This window comes from Hyperolius riggenbachi, chromosome 12 (genome assembly GCF_040937935.1).
Source record: "Hyperolius riggenbachi isolate aHypRig1 chromosome 12, aHypRig1.pri, whole genome shotgun sequence".
Classification (NCBI taxonomy): Eukaryota; Metazoa; Chordata; class Amphibia; order Anura; family Hyperoliidae; genus Hyperolius; species Hyperolius riggenbachi.
In genome coordinates this window covers 117,029,790-117,043,862 of record NC_090657.1, presented here as the reverse complement: position 1 = coordinate 117,043,862, position 14,073 = coordinate 117,029,790, and the positions used below count along the sequence as shown (strand labels likewise).

The following is a 14,073-nucleotide window of genomic DNA, read 5'->3' as shown; positions in this document are numbered from 1 at the left end:
AGGGTCCCTACAATGCTAGAAATTTTGGTACTGCTGAGCCATTGCCCTTTGAAAAGATGTGAGATTTTGGAAAGTGAAATAGGGAGGCAATGAAAGTCTATGGGGGATTTTACCAATTTTGGACCCCTGTAACTCTAGTTTGCAGAGATGTAGGGACCCCATCTTTGGAATCCAAGTCTAACAATATGTCTTCTACCTGCATGAGACATTTCGTGAAATTCAGACGTTGCTAACGGCCATAGCTGAGATTTATGTACGTCACCATCACTACCATTGAAATAGCCCAAATAAACAGGTTTTTGTGACCCTAGGCTATGACCTCTTTGGCCTAGGGGCCCGAAACTCACCAGTCATGTTCCCCCTAAGGGTCCCTACAATGCTAGAAAATTTGGTACTGCTGAGCCATTGCCCTTTGAAAAGATGTGAGATTTTGGAAAGTGAAATAGGGAGGCAATGAAAGTCTATGGGGGATTTTACCAATTTTGGACCCCTGTAACTCTAGTTTGCAGAGATGTAGGGACCCCATCTTTGGAATCCAAGTCTAACAATATGTCTTCTACCTGCATGAGACATTTCGTGAAATTCAGACGTTGCTAACGGCCATAGCTGAGATTTATGTACGTCACCATCACTACCATTGAAATAGCCCAAATAAACAGGTTTTTGTGACCCTAGGCTATGACCTCTTCGGCCTAGGGGCCCGAAACTCACCAGTCATGTTCCCCCTAAGGGTCCCTACAATGCTAGAAAATTTGGTACTGCTGAGCCATTGCCCTTTGAAAAGATGTGAGATTTTGGAAAGTGAAATAGGGAGGCAATGAAAGTCTATGGGGGATTTTACCAATTTTGGACCCCTGTAACTCTAGTTTGCAGAGATGTAGGGACCCCATCTTTGGAATCCAAGTCTAACAATATGTCTTCTACCTGCATGAGACATTTCGTGAAATTCAGACGTTGCTAACGGCCATAGTTGAGATTTATGTACGTCACCATCACTACCATTGAAATAGCCCAAATAAACAGGTTTTTGGGACCCTAGGCTATGACCTCTTTGGCCTAGGGGCCCGAAACTCACCAGTCATGTTCCCCCTAAGGGTCCCTACAATGCTAGAAAATTTGGTACTGCTGAGCCATTGCCCTTTGAAAAGATGTGAGATTTTGGAAAGTGAAATAGGGAGGCAATGAAAGTCTATGGGGGATTTTACCAATTTTGGACCCCTGTAACTCTAGTTTGCAGAGATGTAGGGACCCCATCTTCGGAATCCAAGTCTAACAATATGTCTTCTACCTGCATGAGACATTTCGTGAAATTCAGACGTTGCTAACGGCCATAGCTGAGATTTATGTACGTCACCATCACTACCATTGAAATAGCCCAAATAAACAGGTTTTTGTGACCCTAGGCTATGACCTCTTCGGCCTAGGACTGCATTGAACGCGACCCACGCATTGTGCGCATTCTGGACAACACCAATTACTGGGTTTATACCCTTCTGGATCCACGGTACAAACACAATGTTCCAAAACTGCTTGAAGAAAGAGTCCAACAGGTCAAAATGGAAGAATACCAGCAGGCCCTTGTGGAGAATTTAAAGAGGAGATTGACATCCTCCCCCTCCTCTAGCCAGTTGTTCGCCGACAGACTGACTTCCGCAAACCCAGGACGACCAGGAGGGCAGCAAACAACACAAGCCGCAGCTAGTGCCCAAAAGGGAATGGTATCGGCAGTGTCCTTGGAGTGGGAAAATTTTCTGACACCCATGCAGCAGCACACAGAACAGCAAGCGTGCAGATCCACCTCCAACACCGATCGCCTGGAGAAGATGGTCAAGGACTACATGTCAGATGGCATAGCTGTGTTGAACAATCCATCTGCACCCTTCAACTATTGGGTATCGAAGCTAGACACCTGGCATAAACTGGCAATGTACGCAATAGAGGTGCTGGCTTGCCCGGCAGCCAGCGTTATGTCGGAACGCTGTTTTAGTGCTGCCGGAGGCATCGTCACAGATCGGCGTATCTGCCTCTCCACAGAAAATGCAGACCGTCTGACTCAAATTAAAATGAATCAATCCTGGATTGGAAACGACTACGCAACACTCCCGGACCCCAACCAAGTAACATGAACAATGAACATCTGTGATGGGTTAGCATTTCCGGTCCCTGTTTATTGAACCTCTCATCTGTATTAAATTTATGACTGCATGGCGACAAAACGCAAATTGCTATCCGCACGCTTCTTGTCCTCATGCAAGGCCTGGGTTGTTGTGTCTCAAAGCGTGGCCTTCTCCTCCTGCGCCGCCCTCCTCCTGTTCCATCACGTGTGCTGCTGCTGGGTTAGCGTTACCGGTCCCTTTTCCTGGAACCTCTCATCTGTATTACATTTATGACTGCATGCCGACAAAAAGCATGTTACCTGTGCAAAGAAAACAGACATTTCCCGCATTTAAAAGACAGTTTTCCCTTTGAAACTTTAAAATCGATTTTCTCAAAAACTATAAGCTCTTTTTGCTAATTTTTTTTTCCTCTTGTACCCACTCCCAAGGTGCATATACCCTGCAAATTTGGGGTATGTAGCATATAAGGAGGCTTTACAAAGCACGAAAGTTCGGGTCCCCATTGACTTCCATTATGTTCGGAGTTCGGCTCGAACACCCGAACATCGCGGCCATGTTCGGCCCGAACCCGAACATCTAGATGTTCGCCCAACACTACACGTGACCCGTTCGGCCAATCACAGCGCTAGCCGAACGTTCGGGTAACGTTCGGCCATGCGCTCTTAGTTCGGCCATATGGCCGAACAGTTTGGCCGAACACCATCAGGTGTTCGGCCGAACTCGAACATCACCCGAACAGGGTGATGTTCTGCAGAACCCGAACAGTGGCGAACACTGTTCGCCCAACACTATGATATGCCTCAGATAGAATCCTCGTAGTGATAGATCTGCTTGTAACAGACTCCGTAGTTACATTTTTTCTTGTTAGAGACCCCGTAGACCTCTTTTTGAAAATCCCCATTGTGAAAGACTCTAAAAGACTCCCCCAGTGAAAGAGTTCTGCAATGATGGACCTTTTAGTGACATATTATCCAGTGACAGAATTTTCCAGTGACAGAGCCCTTAGTTACAATACACAGTGATAATTTCCATAACAGCAGCAGATTTCTTTGTAACAAGTCTTAGTAGTCAAATGTGGCCAAATGTCCCTCTGCAAGTTATTAGTAGCCAAATGTCTCCCCAAGTATAGGTAGCCAGATGTCCCCCAGCATAGGTAGTCAAAAGTCCCCCCCCCCCCCCCCAGTATAGGTATCCAGGTGTCACTGTCCCCCCAGTATAAGGTGGCAGAATGTTCCCCGCAACCCCTGGAGTCTGCCAAGGTGAGACACTTCTCCATTTCACTTGCCACTCTGCCCTCCCCCATCCCCCCCCCCCACCCCACAGGTCTCTCTGAGGTAATCCAGCCCTGGCCCAAAGAAATTGCCTTGGGTGCCTTGTGGATAATGTGGCAATGGGATTGGGACTGGGCTAATTTCTTTAATCACAGGTCTTCCATGAATGGGATTTTTTCCCTTTAGTTTAAAGTTTTATTGAAAAATACAATTGATATAAACAAAGGTGCTGTGGTGATCGGGGATGCTTCCTGTGTGGCAATCGCTATATGTCTTATATCTATGATGCCATCTAGTGGCATCTTGAGACACAGCTGTGTCATCTTTGGAGCACATCTGGCTATGGGGACAGGGCTGAATTTTCCTGAGGGCCCATCTGGTTACTGTGGAGAGGGCTTTACTGGGGAGGGGGCTTATAAGGGAGTCAATCACTTTTTCCTGGTTTCTGTGGGAAAAGTGGGTACCTCAGCTTATACGCAGGCTGGCGTATATGCAAATGTTTACAGTAATAATCCTATTTATTCTATATCATGGCAAAAACAAAGGCAGAAAGTAATCAAATATTTCATTGCCCATTGGAACAGAGAAACAATTTCTAAAGTGTACAAAGTCAAAGACACAAACTCTCCTATTGTGAAATTGCAGTAAGTAAAATCCATAACCCTTAACCAGATTTGCAGGGCAGCTACATTCCAATGTATTCACTCACTGTTGCCACATGAGATTCAGGAACCCTTAATAGTCATGGGCAAAAATACTGGCACCCTTGCATTTATGTCAGAAAATGCACCATTTCTTCCAGGAAATTATTGCAATTACAAACATGTTGGTAATGTCATACTTATTTCGTTTGTTGGTACTTACAGAACATAAAAAAATCTGAGAAAAGAAAAAACATGAGACATTCCACGCAAAAGTCAAAAATAGCCTGGACAAAATCATTGGCACCTTATTTTTGTGTGTGTGTGTGTGTGTATGTGTGTGTGTATGTGTGTGTGTGTGTATATATATATGTCTATATACAGGCACCATGCCAAGACCGTTGACTGCCTGCCTTTTTCCCCCCTTCACCTTTGGGGCTGCTTAGAAGATCTTTAGCCGCCCATTTTGAAAAGGTGTTGATTCCAGGACTAAGATGTCCCTTTTTAGGGCTTCCAGATGGTGTTCTATGTTCTTGTTTTGTTCATGTTTGATTATGTTAGTTGTTATTTTTGCTTTATTTAAGGCTTTGTTCTCTATCTCTATCTCTATCTCTATAATGTGTGTGTGTGTATATCTATCTCTATCTCTATCTCTATAATCTGTGTGTGTGTATATCTATCTCTATCTCTAGCTCTATAATGTGTGTGTGTGTATATCTATCTCTATCTCTATCTCTATAATGTGTGTGTGTGTGTATATCTATCTCTATATCTATCTCTATAATGTGTGTGTGTGTATATCTATCTCTATATCTATATCTATCTCTATAATGTGTGTGTGTGTGTGTATATCTATCTCTATATCTATATCTATAATGTGTGTGTGTGTGTGTGTATATCTATCTCTATATCTATCTCTATAATGTGTGTGTGTGTGTGTATATCTATCTCTATATCTATATCTATCTCTATAATGTGTGTGTGTGTATATCTATCTCTATATCTATATCTATCTCTATAATGTGTGTGTGTGTATATCTATCTCTATCTCTATCTCTATAATCTGTGTGTGTGTATATCTATCTCTATCTCTAGCTCTATAATGTGTGTGTGTGTGTGTATATCTATCTCTATCTCTATCTCTATAATGTGTGTGTGTGTGTGTGTGTGTGTATATCTATCTCTATATCTATCTCTATAATGTGTGTGTGTGTATATCTATCTCTATATCTATATCTATCTCTATAATGTGTGTGTGTGTGTGTATATCTATCTCTATATCTATATCTATAATGTGTGTGTGTGTGTGTGTATATCTATCTCTATATCTATCTCTATAATGTGTGTGTGTGTGTGTATATCTATCTCTATATCTATATCTATCTCTATAATGTGTGTGTGTGTATATCTATCTCTATATCTATATCTATCTCTATAATGTGTGTGTGTGTATATCTATCTCTATATCTATATCTATCTCTATAATGTGTGTGTGTGTGTATATATCTATCTCTATATCTATATCTATCTCTATAATGTGTGTGTGTGTATATCTATCTCTATATCTATATCTATCTCTATAATGTGTGTGTGTGTATATCTATCTCTATATCTATATCTATCTCTATAATGTGTGTGTGTGTGTATATCTATCTCTATATCTATATCTATCTCTATAATGTGTGTGTGTGTGTATATATCTATCTCTATATCTATATCTATCTCTATAATGTGTGTGTGTGTATATCTATCTCTATATCTATATCTATCTCTATAATGTGTGTGTGTGTATATCTATCTCTATATCTATATCTATCTCTATAATGTGTGTGTGTGTATATCTATATCTATATCTATATCTATCTCTATAATGTGTGTGTGTGTGTATATCTATATCTATATCTATGTGTATATCTATATCTGTGTGTATATCTCTCTCTCTCTCTCTCTCTCTCTCTCTCTCTCTCTCTCTCTCTCTCTCTCTCTCTCTCTCTCATAGCAGCAGGGGGAGTGGGCATAGGGTATTTACAACTCACCTTCCGCTGCCGATCCCCCGCAGTCTCTATCTGCTTCCTCTCCCAGGCATCCACTGCGCTGGTAACTGCGCCTCCCTGTGATGACGTGACCGCATGTCATCACAGGGGGCGCTGTTACCAATGAGACAGAAGTTGAGACAGGAAGGTGATAGAGGCTGCGGGGGGATCGGCGGCGGAAGGTGAGTTGTAAATACACTATGCCCGCTCCCCCCGCCGCTGTGCCTATACTCGGGGCATCTACCTATCTAACCTATACTCAGGGCACCTATCTAACCTATACTTGGGGAACCTACCTATCTAACCTATACATGGGGCACCCACCAATCTAACCTATACTGTAGGCTTCTACCTATCTAACCTATATTCGGGGCACCTACCTATCCAATCTAAAAAGCCAACAGTGCTGCCAAATTGTAGTTCAAAATGACAATAAACCATCTGCTAAAAGTCCAGACGCAATCAGACAGATCAGAATAGTATCCACCGCAGACCAATCATATGCACTTCACTTAGCCATTAGAGAAATAAACTCACCGAATCCTCTGACCCTTATTATTAGAGTCAGTCTCGCTGCGAAAGGGTTAAGCCCCCCTCTCGGCTATACAATCACTCCCTCCAATGCCTCAAATGAAAATAACACTCCTCCTACTGTAATAACATTTTAATAAAAGTGTTAAAATTAAATAAAACACTCACAAGTATCGGGCTTATCTGGACAGTATAGAGTTTTAACCGCGCTCTCCCCCGTGCACAGCTCCGGATCAGCACTCCGCAAAGTATCCAGTCTGCACTCGCACGTAACCATGCCCAGTATATGACAGTGTCGTGTATTTTTTTTTATTTGCTTACCTATCTAACCTATACTGGGGCCACCTACCTATCTAACTTATATGTGGGGCACCTACCTATCTAACCTATACCTGGGGCACCTACCTATCTAACCTATACTCGGAGCACCTACCTATCTAACCTATACTCAGGGCACCTACCTAGCTAACCTATACTTTAGGCACCTACCTATCTGACCTATACTGGAGGCACCTACCTATCTAACGTATACTGGCGAAACTACCTATCTAACCTATACTGGAGGCACCTACCTAATTAACCTATACTGGGGAACCTACCTATCTAACCTATACTCGGGGCATCCATCTAACCTATACTCGGGGCACCTACCTATTTAACCTATACTGGGGGAACCTACCTATTTAACCTATACTGGAGGAACCTACCTATCTAACCTATACTCAGGGCACCAACCTATCTAACCTATACTGGAGGCACCTACCTATCTAGCCTATACTCTGGGACCTACCTATCTAACCTATACTCAGGGCACCTACCTATCTAACCTATACTAGGGGCGACTATAGTGACTACCTATATTGGAGGCGCTTACCTATCTCACCTATACTGGTGGCAACTATACAGGCTACCCTATACTGGAGGCACCTACCTATCTCACCTATACTGGTGGCAACTATACGGGCTACCCTATACTGGAGGCACCTACCTAGCTAACCTATACTGGGGGCACCTACTTATCTAACCTATACTGGGGGCAACTATGTCTGGCTACCTATACCAGGGGACACCTATAGCTGGCAAACTATACTGGGGGCAAATAGACCTGGCTAACCTATACTGCAGGCACCTATACCTGGCTCTACAGGGGGGGGGGCGATTTTTACACCCTCGCATTGGGTGCAATTTAGCCTACAAACTGCCCTGAAGCTATCTAGATGAGGATTTCTTTTTCATTAATATCATTTTTTGTTTACAAAGTGCTGCACATCATTGAGCAATGCATAGAGGAACAAATTACTGACCACATACCTAACAAGTACATACAAGAATAACTGTCTACATAGAGAGATGTAAAGTGTAAATGGAGACACAGATAAATGTAAAACTGTATTGCATACATAAAGGGATACAAAAATTAAAACAAACAAACACCATGGAAAATGAACAGCATCTTCTTCATTCTTTTCACATTAGTTAAGTGTCCTGAAAAAAAAAACAAATTGAATCTGTTACTTTAATAGTTATAACAAAGGTAGGATAACTATGAAGTCAATACTTTAGAATTGAACATATATTAGGCAGTTACAATTATGGGGACTGCCTAATAACCAAAACAAAGGCTTTTCATGTAGGACGGGCCACACATGCGCAGTTGCGCACGACTCCCACCGAAGTTGGGCACCTAACAGAGCCACCAGCAGGAGGATGGAGGGGAACCAGAGGACACGCTGGAAGTCGCAGGCTATGGGGGGTTTGGTGGAAGCCCCAGGTAAGTGCAGTATTCCATTTTTAGGTTCTGCTCAGGGTCCCTTAAAGGCACTAAAAATAAAATTCACATAGAATACATTAGACTGTCTAGCTAGCAACAAAAAAAACCCCACAAAAGATAGTAGGCCTGAGATTGAATAAAACTTGAGTTTTATTAATTGCTGGTGAGATAAATTGGCCATTTGCCTTGTTTCTGGTAATTCCAGCTGGGAGTATGATCATTTACAGCAAGCCACCGCACCTATTAGATTGCAAACATAATATTAGAATATTAAACTTACCTATGCACACATGTCAAATGTCATCCTGATAAAATAAGAATAAACAATCAGTATCAATCCAAAAGCTTAGTAGATGATACATGTTTAGACAACACAGTAACCATGCAGTTCAGGGTGACCCCAAACCACAAAGAAAATACAGGGGACTAAAAAAAGAAAAAAAATGAAAAGCCCTCCTACTAAAAAGTAATGCTTAGTGTGGTTTGCCTTCTTAGAAGGAACAGAGGGAATTTTCAATAATTCAGCTTTAAGTGAACATCTGTGCACAGCTACTGAATATGCAAATTATCTCTTTATTCCCCTAAGGCCCCTTTTACACTTAATCAGTTGGCATGCGTTAGTGTGCTTTAGTATGCGTTGGTACGCATTTTTTCCATAGCAGTGCACTGGGAAGAAGATTTCAGTTAAAATGTGTTAAGTGTGAAAGGTGCCATAGGAAAACATGGGCATTACTTTGAAAATCAGTTTCCTTTCCGTTTTAACTGAGAGCAACTGATTAAGTGTGAAAAAAAGGGCCCTAAAGCTAGGCTAGCATCCAGAACTGCTGGTGTTTGCAGAACCATACCAACCTCACATGCAGACAGCCTGTTTCAGACTTTTGATCCTCCTCAGTGCATGGCAGGGATTGTTATGGCTCTATGGGATAGGGTTTGGAGCAGTACAACACAGTAACAAAGCAGGTCGGGGTAACCCAAAACCACAAGAAAAGTATAGGGGACTAAAAGAGACCAAAAAGCCCTCTGACTAAAAAGCAATGCTTAGTGTGGTTTGTTTAGACAAATTATATTAAACCTTTAGACAAATTATATTAAAATAAAATAGATGCTTAAATGTTGAAGAATGATCATCACAAAAGGCTCAACAGACTGCATAGCTTAAAATACAGTATAGTGTAAGAACTACCCTGTATGCCATTTAAACTCAGGAGGGATAGATGTATCATATATGAACAATCGTACAGTTTGCACCCCTCTGGATATACAGCAAAAATAGGATAACATGAAATAATATAATACTAAAAGAAAAAAGAACTGAGACCCCCACTGTTCTATAATAATTGGCTCAAGGCGATAGCCTAAATATAGATCAAGACACCTGAGTAAGTGACAAATCTTTATTCAAAACCAGCTCAAAAAATAAAAACAATTAAAAACAGGCAGCCAGACCTGGTATACAAGCCCCTAAAAAACATGGGTACATAAACAAGTCAAGTGTATAATAAATGGATAGTTCTCCTGGTTATCTCTGTGATCAAGTATATAGCGATGTCCCAAAATATAAATAATCAGTAAAGTGCAGGAGACATCTGCTTCACAGACCAGTAACCCAGGAGAAATATATGACAATATATACAGATAAAAAATCTCCTATAAAGTTCCTTGCTCAATAAAAGGTGCAAATGCTTATCAACCTGTGTTCAGCTGAAATAGTGAGATATCATGAAAAATGTCCCACAATATCTGTAGTGCAAATATACAAAGGATAAACCATATAAATGTAAACAATCAGATCATGTGCAATAAAAAAAGTTATTCCCCAGAAGGGAAGATCAGTAAAGTGGATAGTGCAAAATTGGATGAAACAAAAACAAACAGCAAGTGAAGGAAGATAGCAGCTATCAATTGGACAAAAAGGTAACCGACAGTGTAAAAGATGAGCAGAGAAACAGACAAGAGACTCACCAGATATAACAATGATAGGACCAGGAATGGCTGCACAGCGCTACCCACGCTGCCCCACTAGTTCCGCCGAAGCTGCCAAGGGACAATTTGAAAAGGAAGCTGGCGCAGTTTAAATACTTCCCTGGACGCGGCCGCGTCATCAGCTGACCCCACGCGCCGTCATTACGTCAGCGCATGCGGCCAGCCATGCGTCCAATGAGACGCATAGAAGCTAGGTGATACGCATAAAAAGCCATATGAACGCCATCTAGTGGACAGATAGTATAATGCATGACGATTTCAATGCAGAAAAGTAAAACACATAAGAGATGAAAATAGGCCGCCACCCAGTGGAAGAAATTATGATTACATACAATTAAAAGATGAAAAAAGATTTAACACAAACCCAAAGAGTCTCAAAAGTATATACAGGCATCTGAAGCATAAATAAATATTGAGGATACATATCATCATTCATAATTCATTATTATTATATCATGGGAATAGTTTTCCAAAAAATGTATATGCATATATATAAAATCCTCAAATAACACTCCATAGAAACAGCTGAAACACAAGAACAATTTCGGAAACAATCAATTAATATATGAAAGAATCCTCACACAAGGGCAGAGTTGCTCTATCCCAGATGGCCAACATGATCCAAATCCTATGTTAAAATCTCCAAGGCATACTCAAAATACATCCTGGAATCTAGATGAAAAATAAAAATAAAACATATAAGTAAACATCATAACAGATGAAAACAGGGACTCAAATTCCCCACACAAAGTTCAACCTCTACAAAAAGAGGAAAGTAACTCTCAAGAGAAGACAACAAGACCAGTCCTCTTACCTAGGACCGTGGAGTCACAGATAGAGATCTCCATCCACTCACAAAATGAAGATCATAAATCACATGTGTCAGTAATTGAATAAGGCCCACCTCCAAAAATCTAGCCGAATACACCAATACGTGGACATTCAAGACAAAGACAAGTCTGACCTCCTCACCTTAAGGTCATAGAAGATATAAAACTTTAAGAGATCTAATAGTGAACAGTCCAGATGTAAGAGCCCCACACAGGTAGTGGATACAAATTATTGTGGAAGGTAACAGCCTAGATTAAAGTCCTCATTTAAGCCCATTGGAGCCCGCGTACCTAACTTATGTATCCATCGTAATTCCCACTGTAGCATTTTGGTAATATGATTTCCTCCTCTATTATTTGGTTGCAGTCTTTGTAAGCCGTAAACTTTCCATCTTTATATTTTGCTCAAAGAGCATGTCAACGAATGTGCTGCCACAGTAGTCAGAACTTTGTCATCTTGATAGTCTCTTAAAGCCAATTTCAAATTAGAACGGTGTTGTTGGATTCTGAATTTAAGAGGGTTCTTGGTCTGACCAACATATCTCTTCGAACACCCACATTCTAAAAGGTATACTACCCATGGTGTCTGACAGTTGATGAAATCATAAAGCATGATATGAGAATTGTCTACATAATTAACAATATTCTTCGTAGCTGGCATCAATGAGCAGATGGAACAATTTCCACATGGATAACTCCCTTTAATACTCAGAGGTCTTTGTGGATATGTATAGTGACTATGACAAAGCTTATCTCTTAGAGTAGGAGCTCTCCTGGCTGTTATAGACGGTTTTGGAGTAATGTAATTACTCACTATAGGATCACTTAGTAGAACCTTCCAATGGGTCTTCAGTACATCATAGATTCTATTCCAACCCTCATTATAGGTCGTAATCAGTCGGACTATATTATTAGCTTGTATATTCTTTTTTCTAGTCTGAAGCAATTGCCCTCTTGGAGTAAATCTGGCTCTTCGCCACGCTTTTCGAATATATTTATTGGGGTAGCCCCTGTTCCTGAATCTTTCTGCTAACTTTTCTGCTTCACGTTCAAATTCTTCGTCATTAGTACAGTTCCTCCTAATTCTCAAAAATTGTCCAGTGGGAATTCCACGTTTTGTAGCCATAGTATGAAAGGAGGAATAGTGCAAAAGACTATTTACTGCTGTAGTTTTCCGATACAATGTGGTATTCAGTTGTCCCTCAGGCCCTTTCAAGATCTTGATGTCAAGGAAGGATACTTCATCCTGAGAGACATCAAAGGTGAGAAAGATGTTGAAATCATTGTCATTAAGAGTTGTCATAAACTCTTCCAATAACTCTCTGCTATCTTGCCATAAAATGAAGACGTCATCGATGAAACGATGCCACCCCGCAATGGCGGGATGGAAACGTTCCAGCGACGACATCCACATATGTTCTCTTTCCCACCACCCCAGGAAGAGGTTGGCCACAGAGGGCGCACATTTTGCCCCCATGGCCACACCCCTTACCTGGAGGTAGTAAGCACCATTAAAAAGAAAATAATTGTGTGTCAGCACAAATTCCAATAATTCCAATAACCACAAATTTCTATGTCGGTTCTCATTGGATTCCATATTTAAAAAGTACCTGACTGCCTGTAGACCATGTTGATGTGGGATGTTGGAGTACAAACTCTCAACATCACACGTTACCAAAAGATCCCTATTGTATATCACTGAGTTTGTTGATAATATCAGCTGAGTCACGTATGTAAGATTCAAGAGACAACACATGAGGCTGTAGAAAAAAATCTATATAGGAGCAACATTTTTCATTTAAGCCCCCCATACCCGCAATTATGGGTCTCCCTGGAGGACTCTGCTGATTTTTATGTATTTTGGGTAGAATGTAATAGGTTGGTGTTACTGGTTTCTCGACCCACAGATAATCAAATTCTTTTTTAGTTATAATCTTCTCTTCAAATCCCAATTGGAGCAGGACTTTAAGTTCTTTCTGGAATGCCTCAGTTGGTTTACCAGAGAGCTTTCTATAAAATGTAGTGTCTTTCAATTGTCTATATGCCTCTTTTTCATAAAGATCTCTAGGCCAAACAACAATATTGCCCCCTTTGTCTGCCTCTCTAATAATGATGTCTGATCTGTTGCTTAATTCTTTAAGTGCTCTCCTTTCTTCCATAGTTAGATTATCCCTCATTCTACCATCACAAGAGATTTGCTGTAAATCCCTGGACGCCAAATCAAAAAATACCTGAACTTGGGGGCAAGAGTTGAACGCAGGCAAAAACTTAGAGGCAGGCCTGAAATGGGTATGTTTACTTACCCCTACTGTTTCTGTTTGTTCATCCAATAGAGACATTAAATCCAAAAATATACTTTTATCCTGTTCATCCAGAATCATTTCTTCCAATGAAGGCATCTGAGGCTCCTGATTATGATATAATCTCTTGAAAACTAATTTCCTACAGAAAAAATAAAGATCTTTCAGCATGTCAAATGGATCATATTTATTCAATGGTGAATAGGTCAGGACCTTTTTAAGGAGCATACATTCAATATCTGTTAGTGGAATGGCTGACAAATTAATTACATTCAATGTTTCCACATCAATCTTTAAATCACCTGTTTCTCCATCTCCTTTGTGTTTCTTTCCCACCTGGCGGGGATCCAACCTTGTTTCATCTAATCTTCCCAGGTGATGAAGTGCACTGCCCTCAACATCCGATTCTGTCCATTCGCTAGAATCTGAGATATCTTCCCTAGGGGCTGGCTCTCCACGTCTCTCCTGAGGTACTGATGGAGTAGGTGTTGGTCGTTTAGGCTTACGTGATTTATTTGGTTTCCTGGGGAAATTTTTGCCCCGCATGTTGTTCTTATGTTTCCAAAAGTATGCCTTAGAGTTTGCATAATCATGCC

General features: G+C 41.0%; 1 protein-coding gene across 4 annotated transcripts in view; it reads right to left on the bottom strand.

Moving 5' to 3' along the window:
* Positions 1-6,711: 6,711 nt before the first annotated feature.
* PTGES3L (prostaglandin E synthase 3 like) overlaps positions 6,712-14,073 on the bottom strand; it is a 202,873-nt gene continuing 195,511 nt past the window's right edge. For 2 of the 4 annotated variants that reach the window (XR_011025320.1, XR_011025321.1), the window contains 3 exons: positions 10,929-11,019; positions 8,645-8,669; positions 6,712-8,078 (listed from right to left, as the gene is read on the bottom strand). Coding sequence is in view for 2 of the 4 variants with exons in the window: in XM_068263589.1 (XP_068119690.1) it covers positions 8,658-8,669 (12 nt within the window). In the remaining 2 variants the exon portion in view is untranslated. The remainder of the gene's footprint in view (positions 8,079-8,644; positions 8,670-10,928; positions 11,020-14,073) is intronic. The other 2 variants (XM_068263589.1, XM_068263590.1) reach the window with 1 other exon arrangement.